Source organism: Eretmochelys imbricata, chromosome 11, assembly GCF_965152235.1.
Source record: "Eretmochelys imbricata isolate rEreImb1 chromosome 11, rEreImb1.hap1, whole genome shotgun sequence".
NCBI classification, from domain to species: domain Eukaryota; kingdom Metazoa; phylum Chordata; order Testudines; family Cheloniidae; genus Eretmochelys; species Eretmochelys imbricata.
Window position 1 is genome coordinate 46,146,080 of NC_135582.1, and position 20,793 is coordinate 46,166,872.

At 38.2% G+C, this 20,793-nt stretch overlaps 1 protein-coding gene across 5 annotated transcripts in view; it reads right to left on the reverse strand.

Moving 5' to 3' along the window:
• The window catches only part of CWC22 (CWC22 spliceosome associated protein), a 60,438-nt gene that overhangs the window by 38,200 nt on the left and 1,445 nt on the right, over positions 1 to 20,793 (reverse strand). For 3 of the 5 annotated variants that reach the window (XR_013347488.1, XM_077829912.1, XM_077829914.1), the window contains exons 2-11: positions 16,915 to 17,032; positions 13,912 to 13,979; positions 12,877 to 12,990; positions 12,438 to 12,689; positions 11,182 to 11,310; positions 2,409 to 2,577; positions 1,808 to 1,861; positions 758 to 893; positions 447 to 653; positions 261 to 323 (exon numbers count right to left, since the gene is read on the reverse strand). Coding sequence is in view for 4 of the 5 variants with exons in the window: in XM_077829912.1 (XP_077686038.1) it covers positions 261 to 323; positions 447 to 653; positions 758 to 893; positions 1,808 to 1,861; positions 2,409 to 2,577; positions 11,182 to 11,310; positions 12,438 to 12,689; positions 12,877 to 12,990; positions 13,912 to 13,979; positions 16,915 to 16,941 (1,219 nt within the window). In the remaining variant the exon portion in view is untranslated. Of the gene's footprint in view, positions 1 to 260; positions 324 to 446; positions 654 to 757; positions 894 to 1,807; positions 1,862 to 2,408; positions 2,578 to 11,181; positions 11,311 to 12,437; positions 12,690 to 12,876; positions 12,991 to 13,911; positions 13,980 to 16,914; positions 17,033 to 17,276; positions 17,355 to 20,793 lie in introns of those variants that run through there. The other 2 variants (XM_077829915.1, XM_077829916.1) reach the window with 2 other exon arrangements.

The following is a 20,793-nucleotide window of genomic DNA, read 5'->3' on the forward strand; positions in this document are numbered from 1 at the left end:
TGACAATATTTATGGTCCATTGTAATAAAAAAGGTGGTGTGTGTCTCATTGTGCATATGTGCAGTTTACATCATCATTTAAATAAGAAAAATTCAGCTAAAATTAAAACCAGCTTTTACCTCAACAATAAATATTGTTGGCAATTTTTTTTTTCCCCACTACCCCCTACAAAACATGATCTATAAACTTGCTAGAATGCTATAATATGCTTCATAGTTTTATACTCCACTTGAGTGCTTAAATGAACCGGGTTTACATACCCTTCTTAAGGGTTTTGTACTTCTCTTCATTTTCCATGAAGTCAGGATCCATCTTGAAAACATCTTTAAAATAAAATAAAATCTTATTTAAACTAAGAAAAAGAACAAAATTATTGCATGTTTAATTTTCATTTGTTTTCATAGAGAATGAAATTGTTTGAAGTTAAATTTTTACTTCTCACTTACTAAGAACATCTTCTGGGTTATAATCATCTTCTAAAGGTAACATATGAGTAAACTGATCCTCTTCTTCTACTAGGTCTAGTCCCTCTGGAATGATTGGGTGATCCTTGAATCCATCCTTACGTACAGCAAACATAACTTCTATCATGTACTGAACGCGCATGTCAATTTTAGATTCGTGAAGAACGTGGCGAAGGCGGTCAAAGATTGCTTTAGATTAAAGAGAAAAACTAATTCTAATTTGAAGTGATCAGATACTAATAAAAAAAAGACTACAGATTTAAAAGATAATTATACCAACTAATTATACTCACCATTAATACCTCTAGGAGATACTTCTGTTAATTTGAGTCCACATTCCTTTAGAAATCCAATTGCTACTTCAATACTGTCATCTGTTGGTCTTTCAAGAAGCAACGTGAGCATCTCCAAACATAAAACCTCATGAGCCTTCAGGGAGAAAAACAGAAAAGGGTTTTATAAAAGCAAGAACGTCTGACTTCCAAAATAACAATCCATTTTATTGCACTATTGTTATAAAATACTAGTTGACCGAGAACTATGCTTTTTGTGACTGCTATATCTTGTTTCAGTGTGGGAAGTTATCTTGCCACTTCCACATAAACTAAAGTCAGCATTTCAAATAAAGGTTCTGATTCTTATATTTGCACCTTCTTTGTACTGGACATCATTCTACTACTCAAATATGGGTGTCCTCATTCAGTCAAGCAATGCAAGAAAATCTTTGCCATCATGAAAGGAATGGAACACATTTTGAAGGAACACTAACATCAAATATCATTTAGAGAAATAAAGTTTGGCACCTTCCTTTCATGCTCCTCTCCTTTACATTTACTGCTAAAGCTTATTTAGAAGGGAGAAAAGGAAACAACTGCTGGAAACCAATTTGTTTTTAGGTGCAATTAAAGAGGTTGATATTGATCTATAAAGCCCTACATTGTTTAGGTTTCAGAGTAACAGCCGTGTTAGTCTCTAAGGTGCCACAAGTACTCCTTTTCTTTTTACACTGTTTAGGTGCTGACTATTTTAGGCAATGATCCTGCAACTGTCTTTCCATGAACAGATTCTTCTGCCTGTATAGAAGCTCCACTGCAGGCACTGGGGCTCTCTGTGGGCACCAGGATCTGCTCACGTAGTCTTAAGTGCAGAGCTAGGGCCTAAGAGATCCCTGCTCTCCCTAAGCAAATATTATTATTTGTTTGTGGTCTTATTTCTTTAAAAAAGGAACTGCTTCTTTATCAAAAAGTAATAAATTAAGCATCTTACTGTTCAAAGATTGCTATAAGTGTAACTTGTAGTACGACCATAACGTGTGAAACCATATCAAATACAAAATAACATACCACATTCTGATTGATTAGATGTGCAACGAACTTTGAAGCTGTCAGACAAAGTTGCTGAAAAATGAATAAAGAACAGTTAAATATATGTCAATTTCTTCACATATTGAAAGAGCTCTCAACTTAAAAACAGATCTCACAAACTGTGTATTTACGTAAATCACAATTTAAAATTAACCGGGAAGTCCTATGGCTTGTGCGATACAGGAGGTCAGACTAGATGATCACAATTCTCCCTTCTAGCCTTGCAGTCTATGAATCTATTAAAGCACTGCTGCAGGATACCGAAGCATTTCTTTTAAGATTATTAAAAGGATTGTACCCTATAGAATAAAAGCCATTGTTGTTGCATTAACTGAAGTTAAAAAGAGTTTCGATCTTCAAGCTGCAGGGCATAAGATGTGGTCAGTTTAATAAAAAGACCACCATGATATACTACCACTACTTCTAGAATGAATATAGTGCATTTTGCCAGGTTCTGGGTAGTCACACACATTCCTTTGAAACATATATTATTGATCACTCGGTAACAGGATAACACACTAGTGGGATCACTGGTTACAGTGTGGCACTGTAAGTTCTTACATGAGCTTTTCTTACATACCTTATCATTTCTGCGATATCCTTTGCGAAAATTTAGAATTAGCCTCTTGAGAATCAGTTCTCCAATATTTGGAAACTTTGAATTGATAATTGCTACGACTGCTGCATAAACGTGTGTAAAGATTGGAGAGGCACTTTGTGCTTGCAAAATTGATCTAGACAGCAATCCCCTGTAAGTAAGAGTACACACACACACAAGTATAAGTGCCAATCATGAAAATATGAAATGATGTCATTCACCATCTACATTGTAACAGAAGCATATTCTGTGTTCCAGATACTTAAAAGGTAGTTCCAAACAGTGGTTATTTTCATACTAAAACCTTGGATTATGTTTGGAGTACCAATTCTAAATCATATTAATGTTAACAACAGGATTACAATTTACTTAAATAAGATTTTTAAATCAGCGATTAATTGTATGATCTGAGAACTAGAATAGGTTTGTCTTTGAAAAAAATTAATCTTTCTAGATCTCTCTTTCTGAATCTCTAGCTGCCTCTTAACTTAGCCCTAAGTTACAAAAGCCATTCACTTGCAGGGAGGCCACTTTAAAAAGGGACAAGTGTAAATAAACAAAACACAATGGTTACTGTATATTGAGACCTCTCAATTGAAGATTAAACCTAGTTAAATTTCCTAGCCATTATTTCAATGCTATTTCTACTATCTACTAAAAAACTAACTTTTTACTAAAGATAAGGAATGATTTACACTTCCAATTGGTCATTTTAAAAAAAAAAAACCAAACAAAAAAAGAAAATGAAGATTAAAGGTGAAATCCTTTCGGAAGTGATGACATTCTGGGGAAAAAGCTATTTCAAGAAGAAAAAAACCTCTCCTTTTAATTTTTCAACTTAATTTAGAAAAAGTAAGATCAGAGGCAAGAAACTCACTTTAACCTTTTTATTAAAAAGTGAAAGATTAAAGACCGTTTGGGAAAACGTGTGTGTGTGTGTGTGTAATCTAAAGTACAAAAAAAAATTACCCCAAACAAATACAAACTCTAGCTAACAATATGATCTGAAAGCGTGTGATAGGTATATAATGTAACTGAAAAAATATGAGAGCAGAAAATGTCACTAAAATTAGATGAGAATTAATCATTACTTTTTATCTTACCATAAATTGTTTCTTTTCATAACTACATTTTGTAATTGTTGTTATTCAAAAGGCCACTAACACCTTATAAAAGTAATTCTGCTGCTACCTTTTTTTAATTACAGTAAATAAGTGTGTGTGAAAGCAGCTTCTTTGTGGCTTAAGAGTTCATCTGACCTTGTTCCTTACTTCTCAACTGAATTAATAATATTTATTTGTGACAGAATAGCCATCTCCACTGCAGTTAATTATGAAAACAGAGAATTATGACATTTTTAATAATGAGTATACTCAAAAGCAAATGAACGTCTCAGGAATAGAAATCTTGTTTCTATGCAATGTCACCAACCCCCAAAAAACAAAAACAAACCCCAAACCCAGTGTAAGACTAATAAAGAAAATCGGATGTTCAGCAAGACCAGAACAGTCTTCAAATGGTAATGCTATAAATTTTCCCCACATGCACCAGCAAACTTTTAAACACCGTAATTATGCTTTGAACTGACAGCTGGGGACAGAAACATTGTTTCTGAGAATGTAAACAGTGAGACAGGGAGGAGATGATCAAGTGGTTATTTTAACTACTTTCCCACTCACTAAAGACTGCTACTGTTAACTTGGCCCAGTTCAGCATAATTGGCAGACTCAGATCAAAAGAAACCCAACACGTTAATTGGGGTATTGTTGCATGTCAGGATTTAAGTGCACTGGCAAAGCTATGAGGAAGCTAGCAAAATACCTACCACTACCTAATTCTATTAGTTCCTCATTTTCAGGGACTCCAACTTCACCCAAATCATTAAATGGCTACGTTAAGGTTTTGACAGAAATCTAAAAGATTAAGGCACCATCCCTTGCCACTTCACTAAATCATGGTATCACTATGATATCACAAGCACATCAAATGCATTTACCAAATGCAGCATAATATTATTAGTACATGCTACTCATCTGAACACATTACATAAAAACTATCACGATTCAGATATGCTCGACTGTAATAAAAGAGTTAACTTGTCTCAAAGGACATACAGTGAGTACAATAGAATCTGTGTGTCCAAAGACTGAAATATCAGACCTTAAACATTTATTTTCAGGCTAGAATTCTGCATGTCAACTTTTATCCTAAATTTGCAGTTTTGTTGGAGCCATGCTGGTCTCAGGATATTAGAGAGAGACTTTTATCCTGTGAATTGGTCTAATCATAAACCCCCAAAGATCAGGAGTAGATGATTCAACCTAAATTGAAGTATACACTCAAATTGTAATCTGCCAGTTAGTGGACATATTACCAAATTTAAATAATTATATAAAACTGGGCTCAATGCACCACATTTTCATTTTAACTTAGAATCCTAGAATATCAGGGTTGGAAGGGACCTCAGGCGGTCATCTAGTCCAACCCCCAACATCTCCTTCCAGGTAGAGCTGTCTGAAAATTATCCGATTTTTTATGCTGGAAAATGTCAATTTACCAAAATTAAAATGTTTCAGGGGAGGGAATATGCTGATTTTAACAATATTGTCTCCAAAAAAATCTGAAATGATCCTATTGGAATGGAACATGTACATGTTTAGTTTTAAAATGACTGTGTAGAAATTTATTTTAGAATATAAAATTTAAAATTGAAATAGAAAAAAACACGTTGGCAGAGCCCAAACAAAATTTTTTTCACAAATTTCATTCTGCAGGAAATTTCAGAAATTATGTTTTTGTTCCAGTTCAGAATGAAAAATTTCAGAACTGAAGATTTTTTGCATGAAACTGAAATTCTGCTTCCCACACAGTTCTAGTTCCAGAAAATTAATGGAGTAGCAGAAGACTAGGAGTACTTGTGGCACCTTAGAGACTAACCAATTTATTTGAGCATGAGCTTTCGTGAGCTACAGCTCACTTCATCGGATGCATACCGTGGAAACTGCAGAAGACATTATATACACACAGACCATGAAACAATACCTCCTCCCACCCCACTGTCCTGCTGGTAATAGCTTATCTAAAGTGATCATCAAGTTGGGCCATTTCCAGCATTTCTGTGGGGTGTCTATACTCTGTCTTTGCCGGGGATAGACCAGGAATGGAATCTTAGAACTTTTAGTAAATAATCTAGCTAGGTACGTGTTAGATTATGATTTCTTTAAATGGCTGAGAAAAGAACTGTGCTGAATAGAATGACTATTTCTGTCTGTGTATCTTTTTTGTAACTTAAGGTTTTGCCTAGAGGGGTTCTCTATATTTTGAATCTAATTACCCTGTATCTACCATCCTGATTTTACAGGGGGGATTTCTTTATTTCTATTTACTTCTATTTTTATTAAAAGTCTTCTTGTAAGAAAATTGAATGCTTTTTCATTGTTCTCAGATCCAAGGGTTTGGGTCTGTGGTCACCTATGCAAATTGGTGAGGCTTTTTATCCAACATTTCCCAGGAAGGGGGGGGGTGCAAGTGTTGGGAGGATTGTTCATTGTTCTTAAGATCCAAAGGTCTGGGTCTGTAGTCACCTAGGCAAATTGGTGAGGCTTTTTACCAAACCTTGTCCAGGAAGTGGGGTGCAAGGTTTTGGGAAGTATTTTGGGGGGAAAGACGTGTCCAAACAGCTCTTCCCCAGTAGCCAGTATTAGTTTGGTGGTGGTAGCGGCCAATCCAAGGACAAAGGGTGGAATATTTTGTACCTTGGGGAAGTTTTGACCTAAGCTGGTAAAGATAAGCTCCCCACATCTGTACCCTAGAGTTCAGAGTGGGGGAGGAACCTTGACATGGCCCAACTTGATGATCACTTTAGATAAGCTATTACCAGCAGGACAGTGGGGTGGGAGGAGGTATTGTTTCATGGTCTCTGTGTGTATATAATGTCTTCTGCAGTTTCCACGGTATGCATCCGATGAAGTGAGCTGTAGCTCACGAAAGCTCATGCTCAGATAAATTGGTTAGTCTCTAAGGTGCCACAAGTACTTCTTTTCTTTTTGCGAATACAGACTAACACGGCTGTTACTCTGAAACCTAGCAGAAGACTGTGCATTCTATTCTCCTGGCTAGCCTAAGTAACACAGAAACAAAAGAATTATTAATATTTACTCATTCTCTGTAGTGTGGGGGACATGGAACCTAAAAATAATGTAAAAAATGCCTTTACCTATATTATTACAAATGTAACACAGAAAACTGATTTGCCCTCCAAGACCTGGATCTTGAAATCTGATCTATGTACCCACATGGAGCTCTCCACTCAACTGAGCTCTGATTGCTTGCCTTTCAACAGAACTCTCCATGAGTGCAAGAGTTCACTTGGCATAAAAATTAGTCTTATGCTTCTTCTGGGACCATCTTAAATAGATATAAAGATAACTATCAAGACTCTATTTTAACAGCTGAATAAAAAAAAATTGTCTTTCCAATTTTGCATTCACCTTTAAAAACTTGTGGGGTTTTTTTTGGCCAATTTAGGATTTACAATTTAATTATGAGATAAAGCCAAATGGTGCCGTTTTTATATCTAAAATTTGTGCCTGCAACTTAATAAAACTAGATAAAAAAGCTTTATCAGAAGCATACAAAGAACTCCCAGAGACTAGACAACTATTCTAGTAACAGTTATGTAACCCATATTTTAAAAATAATCACTGCCTGTAAGAAAAAAAATACAGTTTTTCAGATATAAAATTCATAAAGAGACAAGTGCTACAATAAAAACTGTTCTACAATAGGCTGTCAGAGACTTTACTGTCACCTCCTGCTAGAAATGATGCCTGGGAGCTAGACAGTTATTTCTTGTTTTTAGATTCTCTGCAACAGTTGGCTCCCCCCTCTCCTCTTCAGATTAAAAAAAAAAATTAGCATACCCAATACATCCCTGTCCTCTAATGGTACATCTACACGGGGATGCAAGCCCCACAGCATGGCATGGCTGGCTCAGGTCAGCTGATTTGGGCTTTAGGACTAAAAAACCACTTTGCAGACATTCGGACTCAGGTTGGAGCCTGAGCTCTGGGACCATCCAACCTTGCAAGGTCCCAGAGCCCGAACATCTATACAGCAAATTTTCAGCCCCGTGAACCCAGGTTAGCTGACCCAGCCCAGCTGCGGGTATTTTATCCCTGTGTAGATATACCCTAACACAGGGTGGGGAACTTTTTTTCTATAGGGGCCACTGACCCACAGAAAAAATCAGTCACGGGCTGCACACAGCCCCCTGGGGTGTGGCATGGAGGCTCGGAGCTTCCCCCCTGCAGCGGGGTGAGCCGGCGATTATGGCTCCAGCCCCATGGGTGTGTGTGTGTGTAGACTGAGGGCTTCCCCTAGGCTCCAGGGTGGGCCAGAAATGAGGAGTTCAGGGTGTGGGAGGGGGCTCTGGGCTGGGACAGGGGTTTGGAGTGCAGGAAGTGGTGAGGACCCTGGCTGAGGGTGTGAGCTCTGGGGTGAGGTTGGGGATGAGTGGTTTACGGAGCAGGAGGGGGCTCTGGGCTGGGGCCAAGGGGTTTGGAGTGCAGGAGTAGGCTCAGGGCTAGGACAGGGGGTTAGGGTGTGGGAAGTGGTGCAGGGTCTTGGAGGGGGTTCCGACCTGAGGGGGGCAAGTGGTTCAGGCTGTGGGCTCCGGCCGGGCAGCACTTACCTCAAGTGACTCCCGGTTGGCAGCACAACAGGGCTAAGGCAGGCTCCCAGCCTGCCCTGACTTCACGCCACTTCTGGAAGCAGCCGGATCCGGCCCCTAGGTGGAGGCGTGGCCAGGCGGCACTGCACAGTGTGCACTGCCTGCGCCCGCAGGCACTGCACTTAGCTTCCCTGATTGCACCTGCACGTACGGGCAGCAGGGACATGCCAGAGGCTTCCAGGAGCTGTCCGGAGCCGACCGGACTTTTAATGGCCTAGCAACTAGCTTCCCCCCACAACAGGGCGAGCCATGGCTCGGGGCTCTAGCCCCGCGCAGGGAGGAAAAAACGGTGCTCAGGGCTTCCGGCCTGCGGCACTGAGACTTGCTGCGGGCTGGATGAAATTAGGCAGCAGGCCAAATCCTGCCCGTGGGCCGTAGGTTCCCCACCCCGGCCCTAACAGTACCATAATTGTAACATTTACATTATAGCAGGTGTTATAGTCTGCCTAGAGCAACAACAAAAATATGTATTTCCAGGTATTTTTAACATTATTCGTTCTAGACATAATTGCCTTTGTTCAAGGCAGAATGTGTTGCTCTTGGTTTTTCTGCTTCTCTTTCTTGCCAACCTTAGTAGAAGACCAAAAGGCTTTTTTACTTCTCACATTAAAAACAAAGAGGGCATCTCTATTTTTCTGGATTAGCTGTTCTGATATCAATATATCTTTATTAATTTTAAGACTGCTGACTGTAGTTTAATATCTATTCTTTATACCAATCTGCAATAACTACTGCATGAGATTAATACTATAAAACTGAGATTAACGTAATTTTTCTCCTTTCTCAAAATGTTTTTGAGGATTTATCTTGCTAGACAAAACACAGAGGTATAAACTGAGGGAGCTGAAGGGGAGGGGGAAAAAGAAAAAAGGACACGAGCCACCTAACACCAGCTGTTAGGTCAGAGATATTCTGCACTGTCTATATATCAGAGAAAAATGGACATTTAGAACAGAGAGGAAAGATGGTTCAGCAATTACAGCACTACTCTAGGATTTGGAAGATCTGAGTTCAAATCCCTGCTCTGCCACAGACTTCTTATTTGGCCTTGCCCAAGTCACTTAGACTTTCTGTGCCCATGGGAATAACAGTACTTCCCTACCTCACAGGGGTATTGTAAAGATAAATGCATTAAAGATTATGAGACACTCAGATGATTGGGGCCATAGAAGTACTATTGATAGACAGGATGTGATTTTTGCTTCCTGCACTGTAACCAACCCAAAATCAGCACCTTATCTAAATTAACTTTTGCAAAGTGCAGATGTCATACATGCTAGATCTTTTGTTTTCATATAACACTCTACTTTTACTCAATCCTGTTTTACTGGGAAGGTCATGCCTGCTGTCCTGATGATATGAAACAACTTTCAACTTCTAAGCAGAAGCAGTGAAGACACAGCATGTGGAGCCTATGCTGCTTGGGAATCTCAGTCAAGCAGCCGTAGACTAAGGCATTTTTTCCCATTAGGTCTGCTACTTTTAGGCTGTGGTCTTCCAGATGCATGGGAAATGCCTCGTGATCAGGGATGAGAAATGAATTTGAAGATCTATTCTAATGCTTGAGATGAAATCATTCCTACTCAATAGGTTCTCCCATCCTATTCCCTAAAATTCTCTAATAACAGTACGCCACTATTATTTAACAGTATAAAACTCAGATCCCCAGAAGTCTGCCCTTCTGGCCTCAGATGATGTTACTGCTACAGTGTGTGTAATCAGAAGTATCATAATAATAATTTAGATGGCCTTGTTCTGCTTGGAAGAATTAATCGAAGTTGGGAAAGTAACAATGCTGAATATTTCTTCTCAACTGTACTACCGCCACGTTGCGTGTCTGCAGCAACATTTTTAGTCTTGGACTAAATCCCCTTTTAATCCTCACCAATTTTTATTAGATTCCTCTAAAAACTCACTGAGCAAGAATTTCATCATCCTTCCAAACTATCCTCCTACAATATCTGTGCTTGCTTCTTTTGATTCTGTAACTATACCTGCTCCCAACTATTCAGTGTGGTTTTCCCTTTTTTATACTATGTCCAACTATTTAAACCAAGAAAAGCAGATACTATATTATGTGAGGTATAAAGGGTCAGCTAAGATTACCTACAAACTGACCTTTCAGAATTGCTTTCAACATTTTAACTCAGTTTTTCAGTTTTTAAAACCATTTAATCATGAAAGACTTTTGATGCTGTACAAAATACCAATAACCTGTTGAATAAAATAAAAGTGTTAAAAGCTATTTAAAACCTCTGTACAAATATAAATTTATGACCATTAGCAGGCAAAAGACAGAAAGAAGAGTTGGCTGTTGCAAGGTCCCTGGAAAGTCAGCAGAATTTGATATTGGGAGATCAAGGGCCCTCCTTTATTTAAATTTGGAGAGGGTTAGCAAAAACACTCCAGATGACCTCAGAGGTAGGAATATTCTCATAAGTAAAATCCAAACTATAAATAGCTTCATAGATCAACCTATTGAATAATACCTAAAAACTAGGAACAAATCTGGTCTTTGAAAAACTGGTATAATATGCTACCAACCACACCACAAGCAACACATTACATATCAGCTATAGTTTCCATACGGCTTGGGAACACACTGCAGTAGTCTATTCCACATGTTACAAAGGCAAGGATAATTATGGCACAGCACATACACATCAGACAGCAGTGATCACAAGCACACTACTAGATGTGGATTTTTTTTTAAAAGTGATTTTCTCCACTGATACACCTATAATTAGGGATAAAAAAAAGTATTCCTAAAATGAAAACCACTTAGGCACAGAGTGGGTAATCCCTTACTCTGTTTTTTCCAACTTACCAGCAGCAAATGTGTTTTCTCTGCAAACAAACCATTCTTATTTTCCATGCAGGTTCTTCTTCTTATAGCATAGAAGAGTTTCAGAGCTATTTAAAAACCTGACTATTATTAGTTTGTCTTAGTGTTACTATTCTTTACATATTATAAATAGAAAAACTAAAGAATTATTTATTATGAAACAATCATTTGACACTTACCTTCCTCTGACAATATTTTCTTGAAGAAGTTCATGGATGATATTTTCTATATTAGAAACGTTCACCTTATTGACAAGACCGTTGATTGACTTCTTCAGGGCTTCCCAACTCATCCTTTGATATGCTAAGCTATTATGAAAATATTACATTAATACAGGTATATCTAGGTACACTATAAATACACTTTAATATAAAAATGTGAAATTAACTTGTAGTCAATAGGAGCCCCAAGGTGCAATGCTCACAATATATTTTGCTGCCTTTTTCAATTTTGGTTTTATGATTATACTGACAGTAACTCATTACTACTAAACCAATCTGATTTACAAAAACCTCTCTCTCTCTCTCCCCAAACCAAATAAAAACTGTAAAGCTAATGCTGAAGTATGGTTTTCTACGGAGAAGACAGACAAGAGAAAACTTTATCCCACAAATCTCTCTGCTAATAGCAAGTACAGGAAATGAACTAGAACAAAAGAACATACAGGAATGTTAAACAGTATTAAACTAAAATATTATACTTCAAAAAAAACCACCACAATATAATTAAGACTTATCTGAAATATTCAATAATAGATTTTTGAAAGACTTCCTAAGGAATTGTGAAAAACATTAAGTTTGTTTGCAAAGAAGACATTTGATTTTGGCATATTTACAGTTCCTGCCAAAATTACTTTGTAACACAGAAAAATGTCACAAATTATACAGACTCATACCCCTTTCCATGTAATCATGTTTCTTATTTATGAATACGTATGATTAATATTTAGTGAGTGTAGATATGAATTCACTCCTCATTCTTAGTGACTAAAGAAAGAAATTCCAGTAGTAGTGTAAGTACTTATAAATGAAAGGAAACCTCCCTTTTTTTTTTTTTAAACAAAATTGGAAAATATATGTATTCCAACCCCTTTTTGCTGTGTATGTCCACTGTATTCATAACTATCAACTTTCTCAAAATATTTTGATATATTTTAATTAAAGAAGAAGATATTCCGAAGCTATTTTACAGGATAAAATATCAACATACACATTTATGATGCATATTTATATACTACTTTTTACTATTTACATTTCAAAGGTAGGTCACAACCCCAAAAATTACAGCACATGGCATCGCTGCTTCAGCATTTCACAGGTTTTGAACAACTTTCATGTCTGATCAGCCAATCAAAAATATTTTACACTTCTGTTTTACAGTGCTCTACTATGCCAGTAAATCCTGTTAATTGTGATATTTGTTAACTTTGACTTACCTATTTTTATCGGTAATTTGTTCCTGCATCATCCTGAGCTTTGCTGGAGGAATGTATGCACCACCTGTACGGGTGAGAATTGGATCCAGCTCTTCTCTTCTCTTCTTTGAAGGGGGTTCATCGTGACCAAGTGAGCTCTGGGGTACTGATCTTTCTGGACTTTTTCTATCAGGTGAAGGGAATTTTTTCTGTTTCCTTCGATCAGATTCCCTCTCTTTCCCCTTCTCTTGGGGAGTTTCTCTCCTCCACCCCCTATCAGACAAAAGTTGGAAAGTAAACGTTAAAGAATTTCCATCTTATGGAGATGAAGGCTGAACATATTGTTAAGAATTCAGACCAAGGCAAGTGTAATGGTTTTACTTTTAAACAAAATACTAATTGTTGAAAATTAAATTAAGCAGAATGAACACCTTTTCATTTTCAAATACTTAATACTCACCTGGCTTCCACAGTTTTATCATCACGCCCCTTTCCCGAATATTCTTGATCATACTTGCTGTGATCAGAGTAACCTCTGTCTCTAGGGGACCAAGACCTCTCACGCTCTGCATACCTACTCCCATCCCCAAACAAAAACCTTTTTAGTAAAGCTTTATTAAACTTCTAGTTTACAGGAATTGTACTCTCTGGGGTTTGTTTTTCAGTCATGGATTGATTGTACACATACCAATGTTTTAAAAACCTGTAGGCCTCGATTTTGTACCAATGAACTGAGCCTCACTATTAATATACAATTCAAGACAGAAAGATGCACACTTTAATAAATCACATAGTCCTAGTGATAAACAAAAATTAATCTGATAGGGGTGTGACCTTTAAAAGAAACATTATAAAAGAAAACTCAGGGCTCAGAGTTAAATGATAAATAGTAATGAAGTTAAATATTGAGTGTACTCAGCCCTATGCAAGTCACAAGACAGCCCACTGAATGTATCCATTCACTATATTTGTCACCTTTGTTTACTTGTGCAGAGTTAAGTATACCATATGTACGGGCATAAAAGAAAACATACTTTATGTTTTAGTATCACAGAATGTTCACTGTAAGTGAAATGGAAGTTACCCTGAAAGAATTTAGTTCATGCCTTATGTATGGTAGACAGCACAAGAAATGGCATTTTTGAGTCTCCAGCTGACATGCATAACCTTGCTATAAAGTGACAACTGTGGTTAACAGCACTGGAGCCATGCAAGAGACTGGAATCCAATTTCCATTTTAGAGCTGTTCAGTATTCAAAATGAACATTGAAGAGTTTTAAAATCTTTCATATTCAATTACTGCTCTCCCATTTTCATCCACAATTAGTGACATTGTATTAAGTCTATAACTATATTTTTCATGTTCACTTATCAGCATAAGTGAAAAATATGGAACAAAAATGTGTTTTGTTGTACTTATCTGATTCACTCTGGATGAAGATAACACACAATTTTAACTACTACTAAATGCAATTACAAAAAAATACTTATTTACCTGTCTTCTGGAGAGGAACTCCTCCGGCAAGAGCTGTGACTCTCTTTTCTTTCATAACTGGAGCCATGCTTTAAAACAAAGTATTAAATTATTTTAGACCACAGTATATTTTATATAATAGTATATTTACTAAGCATATCTATCTTCTTATATGAAGTATTATTTTATGTCCTTCTCCCACTCTGAAATTTTACACCTGCTGTCATGCCATCCACTATACTTTGAATAATCTCCTACTCCACCCATTGTTTAACAAAGATCTCCCTTTTTTCTCCTCCAAATTCCTCTTTATAATCCACTTTTTCCATAATGTCCTCCTCTCCCTCCTAAATTTCTATGCAGTTGCCTCATTTATCTTATCTGTCCAAGTTACACTGTACCCTTTGTTTTCCATTTTCTAAATTATACGTTTATCATTTAAACAATTCTATAAATGTACTTTTCAAAGGTTAAAATTGCAATCACTTTACAAATCTGTCAAGTAAAAAAAATTCACTGTAAAGTTAATACGTCTGTTCACAAAATGAACCAGAGCCGCGCACAGTGATTCAGAATGATCAGTACACTTACAATAGATCTACAAAAGAAGTTACAAATAGGTTCCTACAGCTTACCAAGCTCTTTCACAATTAATTTGGCTTTGCTTAGCAACCATCTCTGTTGAGTTCTACCTTTCATTGTAACATTTAACTCCTCCCTCTGAAAAATATTATTCCCATTCACCAGAACCACAAACTGATACCATCTGGCAAAAAACAAACAAACAAAAAAAAAAACCCTATGAAGTAGAGTAACCCATCACCTTGATTCAGATACACCATACCAAGAGCTGTTTACAACATTCCTGGACTGGAATTCTGTCACCAGTACTCATACAGTATATATATTGACCCCCACTCCATCTATAAGGATGGCAGTGTGCCCACTAACAAGCTGACATACTAGTTTCTATATCACCTTGGAGCCAGTCAAATATAAGTTTAGAAAGCTAGCCAGTTGAATACAAGTGACATCTGCTTAATAACAGGTCCTCCTGATAGACAGCAATACCAAATGATGTTTGAATATTTAACAAAGGAAATTATATTTTTTATTACTTGGAGCAGGGTCTATTTGTGCTATATGCTGTACAGAGTACAACTGGATCCCGACTGAAGCTTCTAGGAGAAATAGTAATACCTGCAAAAATGAAGACTGAAATATCCTCCCATCCAGGGTCCAACTGGGCTGACTCATGCTGGCTCAGTCAGCCAATACTTTGGTTTTTTAAGCTGCTATCATGTGTTCCAGAATCTCAACTTATTTTAAAAAGGCACATTTCTAGCCCTTAGGGTTGAAACATGCCCCCCACCTCATTCTACAGAAAAATATGCAATGGTGAAAAGTGGGCCAGTTGCACCTGTGTAGCACGTCTACAATGGGGTTTGCACTGAAAAAAATCCCAGCATAGGCAAGTCCTTAATACGATCAATGCAATGTCTGCATGAGTTTGCAGGGAATCTGAAACAGCTCTGGGATACATGAACTGCCACAAGCATCTGTATAGGTGTTAACTCCAAAAATGTTTAAACATTAAAAATGTTACCTGATTTGATCAGCAGTAAAATAGTTAAGAAAGCAGAGGGAGGATCATACCATGAACACCTATAGTTTACTGTGAGTACTTTTTCCCTTTCTAATCTAATTTATGGAGCTGAGCCCTTTGGGGAGCCAAGCTCAGCAGAATATCAATGATCATATTTTGAACAGCTGCACGATCTACTGTGAGTGGTGTTTGACTTTTGCATCTCAAGCGGAAAGAGCGTGGAAGAGACTATTCAGCTTTCCCCAACGCCCCATATATAATACCTGCTCCCAGCCCAAACACACTGTCCTTCCAGACCAGGGTTCAAACACATTAACAGAGCTGCATAAAGACGTTTGTATTATTAATGCTTGTGCCATGCTTGTTCTGAAGATAAACGCAGGATTTTAGTCTCCTGCAGGCTTCAGGCTAACGATCAAGCATCTTTCATTAATAAACGAGAAAAAATACTTCTTGATATAATCTCTAAGCATAACATGCATTTCATGACTATGTGATGACCAGAAGACAAAACCCTGAAGAGAGCAATTCTATGCTATAAATTAATTTCTAAAAACTCCATCCACTAATTACTTAATTATTATAATCTCATGCAAGATACACTCCAAGAGCTGGAAAGTAATGAAAAAATTCCATTATTTCTGCAAATATTTAGCTTTCAAAGTAAATTAGCTGGATCTCAACTGTATTGGTAACATTTCTCTATTTTGTTATCTGAAGGGAAGTTTTTATATACATTGTGTGTGAATGAAATTACATGAAAAATATTTAACTTCATAGATATAGCATCATGAAGCCAATACTCTAGAAGAAAGTCTATATTTGCGAACAGAAGTTTTGCTTGCTGCTATATTCCTAACAGTACTGTACCTCTCCCTTCTGAAACATACAACGTTCAGATTCTGAAAGAGCAGGACCCTTCACTGTCAGAAATAAGTTTCTCAGAATTGTAGGAATCCAAATACCATACTTATAATCTTGATTGCATGATAGTAAGATGAATAACTAATATCATAATCCAGAGAAAGATGCAATTAATTTTCCCTCCCCACCATTCTCATAACCCGTCATTATGCCTCAACTCACTCATGCTTTCTACTGAACTGTTTCCATCTTTTATCCACTTCTCTTCACACTTCATTCCCTTCTCACATTGCTGCCAGGTGCACTTGGGACATCTCTTGCTAAGAATATCTGTACATCAACCAGCTGCAGTTTGCTGGTTTAAGTAATAATACTTCTTGTTCTTAATTATGATACAGCATATATTGGGGAGAGAATACATGCAACTCCTATTGAAGTTAAGGGAATTTGTGTTCATATATGAAGTGGAAATAGGCCCCTACATACTAAACTCACACAAAAATCCCCAAACAATATTGTACTTCTCCTGAAAAATTAAACTTCACAATACTTACACTTATGTGTGCCACTCTACTCTTCATTTTTTCCTGTAGCTCACTTAAAGTTCTGAACTTGTAGAAATAATAATGTACTCAACTCAAATGGGGGGTCTCTTATGAAAAAATGTTTCACCTACAAAAGATAAACAACACATTCCATAATTGATTAAACAATATTTAGATTTATTTTTAAAAGTAAAACAATCACTGGAGAAATGAGTTGTGATCTTTACAAAACTTTAAAAGAATCAAGTCTAGGAATCATCTCACCAAAACATTAACTTGAATATTTCTTATTGCTTCACATAACTACAGTTACATTATATTATATATATGTTTTAATCTGCTAAAAATAGAAAAACACGGATAACACCTACCAAAATTCTCTTAAATAAAACAGAAATATTATTCTATCAGAACAAGTCTGTCTGAATTCAGTATTTTCTGATGGTCTGAGACTGAAATCGGGTGTACCTGTGTAAAACAAGATTCTAATTAAAATTTAAAATTAAGTTTTAGAATAATCAAGATGATCATAAAGATATCAAATCCACTTGCAAACAAAGGCAGTATTAATTTCCATTCTGTGAAATGGATATTGTTCATAGAATATCAGGGTTGGAAGAGACCTCAGGAGATCATCTAGTCCAACCCCCTGCTCAAAGCAGGACCAATCCCCAATTTTTGCCCCAGATCCCTAAATGGCCCCCTCAAGGATTGAACTCACATTAGCAGGCCAATGCTCAAACCACTGAGCTATCCCACCCATCTCATTCATCACAAAGCCAAAATTAAGAGAGAGCTTTGTTTGCACAAGTCTGCTCCCAGCTGCAATCTTGTCAGCCTATTGATTATACTGTTCAATAAGACATTGCCTCAAACTCTCATCAGGGGAAGGAAGATTTAACCTCTTAACATAAAATCCACATTGGCAACGCTGAAAAGCAGCAGAAAGCTGAAGACTGTTCCAGTTGCTTTTCATCTCAGTATTTTAACAGCATTTCAATTGCAAGATAACATTTGGCAGGCTAGAAAGAAAATACTCACAGCAGCAGCACTTTTTTATAAATCTGGGGTGAAAACTGGATGTTAGAGCCAGAAGAAAATCACTCTCTCTTATTGCCTTTTGTCTTTTCTAATTTCCTGATTTAAAGATCTTTCCATTCTATATAAAGTTTATAGGACTAGTAACTAGAAAAAAAAATCAGTGAACAAACAAACAAAGAGACAAAGGAAAGGCAGTACATCCATAACTTACTAAACACAGAATATACTGAATTCAGTCAGGTTAAGTATATTTTTATCTTCTGAGTGATATTTTTATCTTATTTAAGAGAATTTTGTCAGACATTATTCTAGCTTCCCTGATTTTAGAAATGCAAGCACAAACAGTTGTATTGCAAATGCAGATAGCCAAGTTTCAGAACTTGACTATTATGGGAGAGAGCAAGGATTGTGGGGAAAAAAGGAGTTTACCAAATACACTTGTCTTTGAAATTAGGTGGTTTTTTTTTTTCTTTTTTCAAGTACTCTGGAAAAGGAAGTGGATCCTAAACAAAAGAGAGGACTCTTGCTGGTGGCCACTCTCACACTTTTTCCTAAAATACTTAATTAGCTTTAGGAAAAACAAAGAAATATGCATATATATACACATCCAAAAATTGTAATTTATTTACTGATAGCTAGTAAGTCCATTGTGAACAGTGATATTAACAAACATACAAGTATCACTTTTCACAGCAGACTTACTCAACCTTGGCAAGCCTGGGGACAAATTAAGCCCTGGATATGGGGGGTAGAGGCAGCAGGGGGCTAGAGCCTGAAGCCCCACTGCCAGAGCCTGCTGTCATGCAGTTGGAACCCGGGACTGGAGCCTGAAGCCCCGTGGCCAGAGCCTGCCAGCCCACCATCCCAGGGCTAAATCCCAAAGCCTGAGCCCCACCACCCCTGGGAAGGTGGGGAACTCACTGGGTGCTTGCTCCTCCAGTGTTGTGCCCAAGGTGTCTCCAGAGGGGAGCAGGGCCCAACCCCTACTGGCAGCCCCAGCAACCAACACCAAGGCAGGGCATCCAGGAGAAACAGGAAGGGTGAGGAGCTGCTACTCTTCTTCCTCCCCCCGAGCCCAGGAGGCTGTGGCCGCAATAAAAGTCCCTGGTGGCCGCATTCAGTAAGGACAAATGCAAAGTACTCCACTTAGAAAGGAACAATCAGTTGCACACATACAAAATGGGGAATGACTGCCTAGGAAAAAGTACTGCGGAAAGGGATCTGGGGGGTCATAGTGGACAAGTTAAATATGAGTCAACAGTGTAACACTGTTGCAAAAAAATGCGAACATCATTCTTGAATTATTAGCAGGAGTATTGTAAGCAAGACATGAGACATAATTCTTCCGCTCTACTCCGGGCTGATTAGGCCTCAACTGGAGTATTGTGTCGAGTTCTGGGCACATTTCAGGAAAGATGTGGACAAACTGGAGAAAGTCCAGAGAAGAGCAACAAAGATGATTAAAGGTCCTGAAAACATGATTTAGGGGGGAAGACTGAAAAAATTGGGTTTGTTTAGTCTGGAAAAGAGAAGGCTGAGAAGGAACGTAACAGTTTTCAAGTACATAAAAGGTTGTTATGAGGAGGAGGGAGAAAAACTATTCTTCGTAACCACTGAGGATAGGACAAGAAGCAATGGGCTTAAATTGCAGCAATGGAGGTTTAGGTTGGACATTAGGAAAAACTTCCTGTCAGGATAGTTAAGCACTGGAATAAATTGCCTATGGTGGCTGTGGAATCGCCATCATTGGAGATTTTTAAGAGCAGGTTAGACAAACACCTGTTAGGAATGATCCAGATCAATGTTTCTCAAATATGGCCACCAGGGGCTTTTCTTGCGGCCACAGCCTCCTGGGCAGTGATGGGGGGGGGCAAAGCAGTTGTCCCTGCCTGTTCCTTCTGGATGTGCCACCTTGGTGTTGGTTGCTGGGGCTGCCAGCAGGGGTTGGGCCCTGCCCACCTCTGGAGACACCTGGGACACAACCCTGGAGGAGCAGGCATCCTGGGAGTTCCCCACCTTTCCAGGTGTGGTGGGGCTCGGGCTTCAGCCCTGGGATGGTGGAGTGGCAGGCTCTGGCCCACCCCCCTTGGCAGCAAGGCCTCATCTCCTGGCTGCAGGACTTCAGCTATATTCCCAGGGCTTCAAGCTCCCTCCTGGAACTACATCCCTCAGGCTTCAGACTCTGGCTCCCCACTGCCTCCTCCACCGCTCATTGCCCCTGGCCCCTGCTGCCTATCCATCCATCTCCCCATCCAGGGCTTAATTTGTCCCCAGGGATGCCGGGGCTGAGTAAGTCTGCTGTGAAAAGTGTTACTATCCCTTTTCACAGCAGAGACTTGTTAGCTAGTTGGGAGGCTGTGAAAAGTGATATTAACAAACGTACAAAAATCACTTTTCACAGCAACAGACTTACTAGCTAGCAATAAATAAATTACAAGGATTTTGATGTGCCTATTTATTTGTTTCTCCTAAAGTTAATTAAGTATTTTATGAAAAACTGTCAGAGCGGCCACCCGCAACAGTTGGTGGCCGCACTCTGAGGCCACCAAAAATTTTGGCAAGGAGTTCCACAGGTTGACTGTACGTTATGTGAAAAAATACTTCCTTTTGTTTGTTTTAAACCTGCTACCTATTAATTTCATTTGGTGACCCCTAGCTCTTGTGTTATGAGGAGTAAATAACACTTCCTTATTTACTTTCTCCACACCAGTCATGATTTTATAGACCTCTATCGTATCCCCCCTTAGTTGTCTCTTTTCCAAGCTGAGAAGTCCCAGTCTTATTAATCTCTCCTCATACGGAAGCCGTTCCGTACCCCTATTCATTTTTGTTGCCCATTTCTGAACC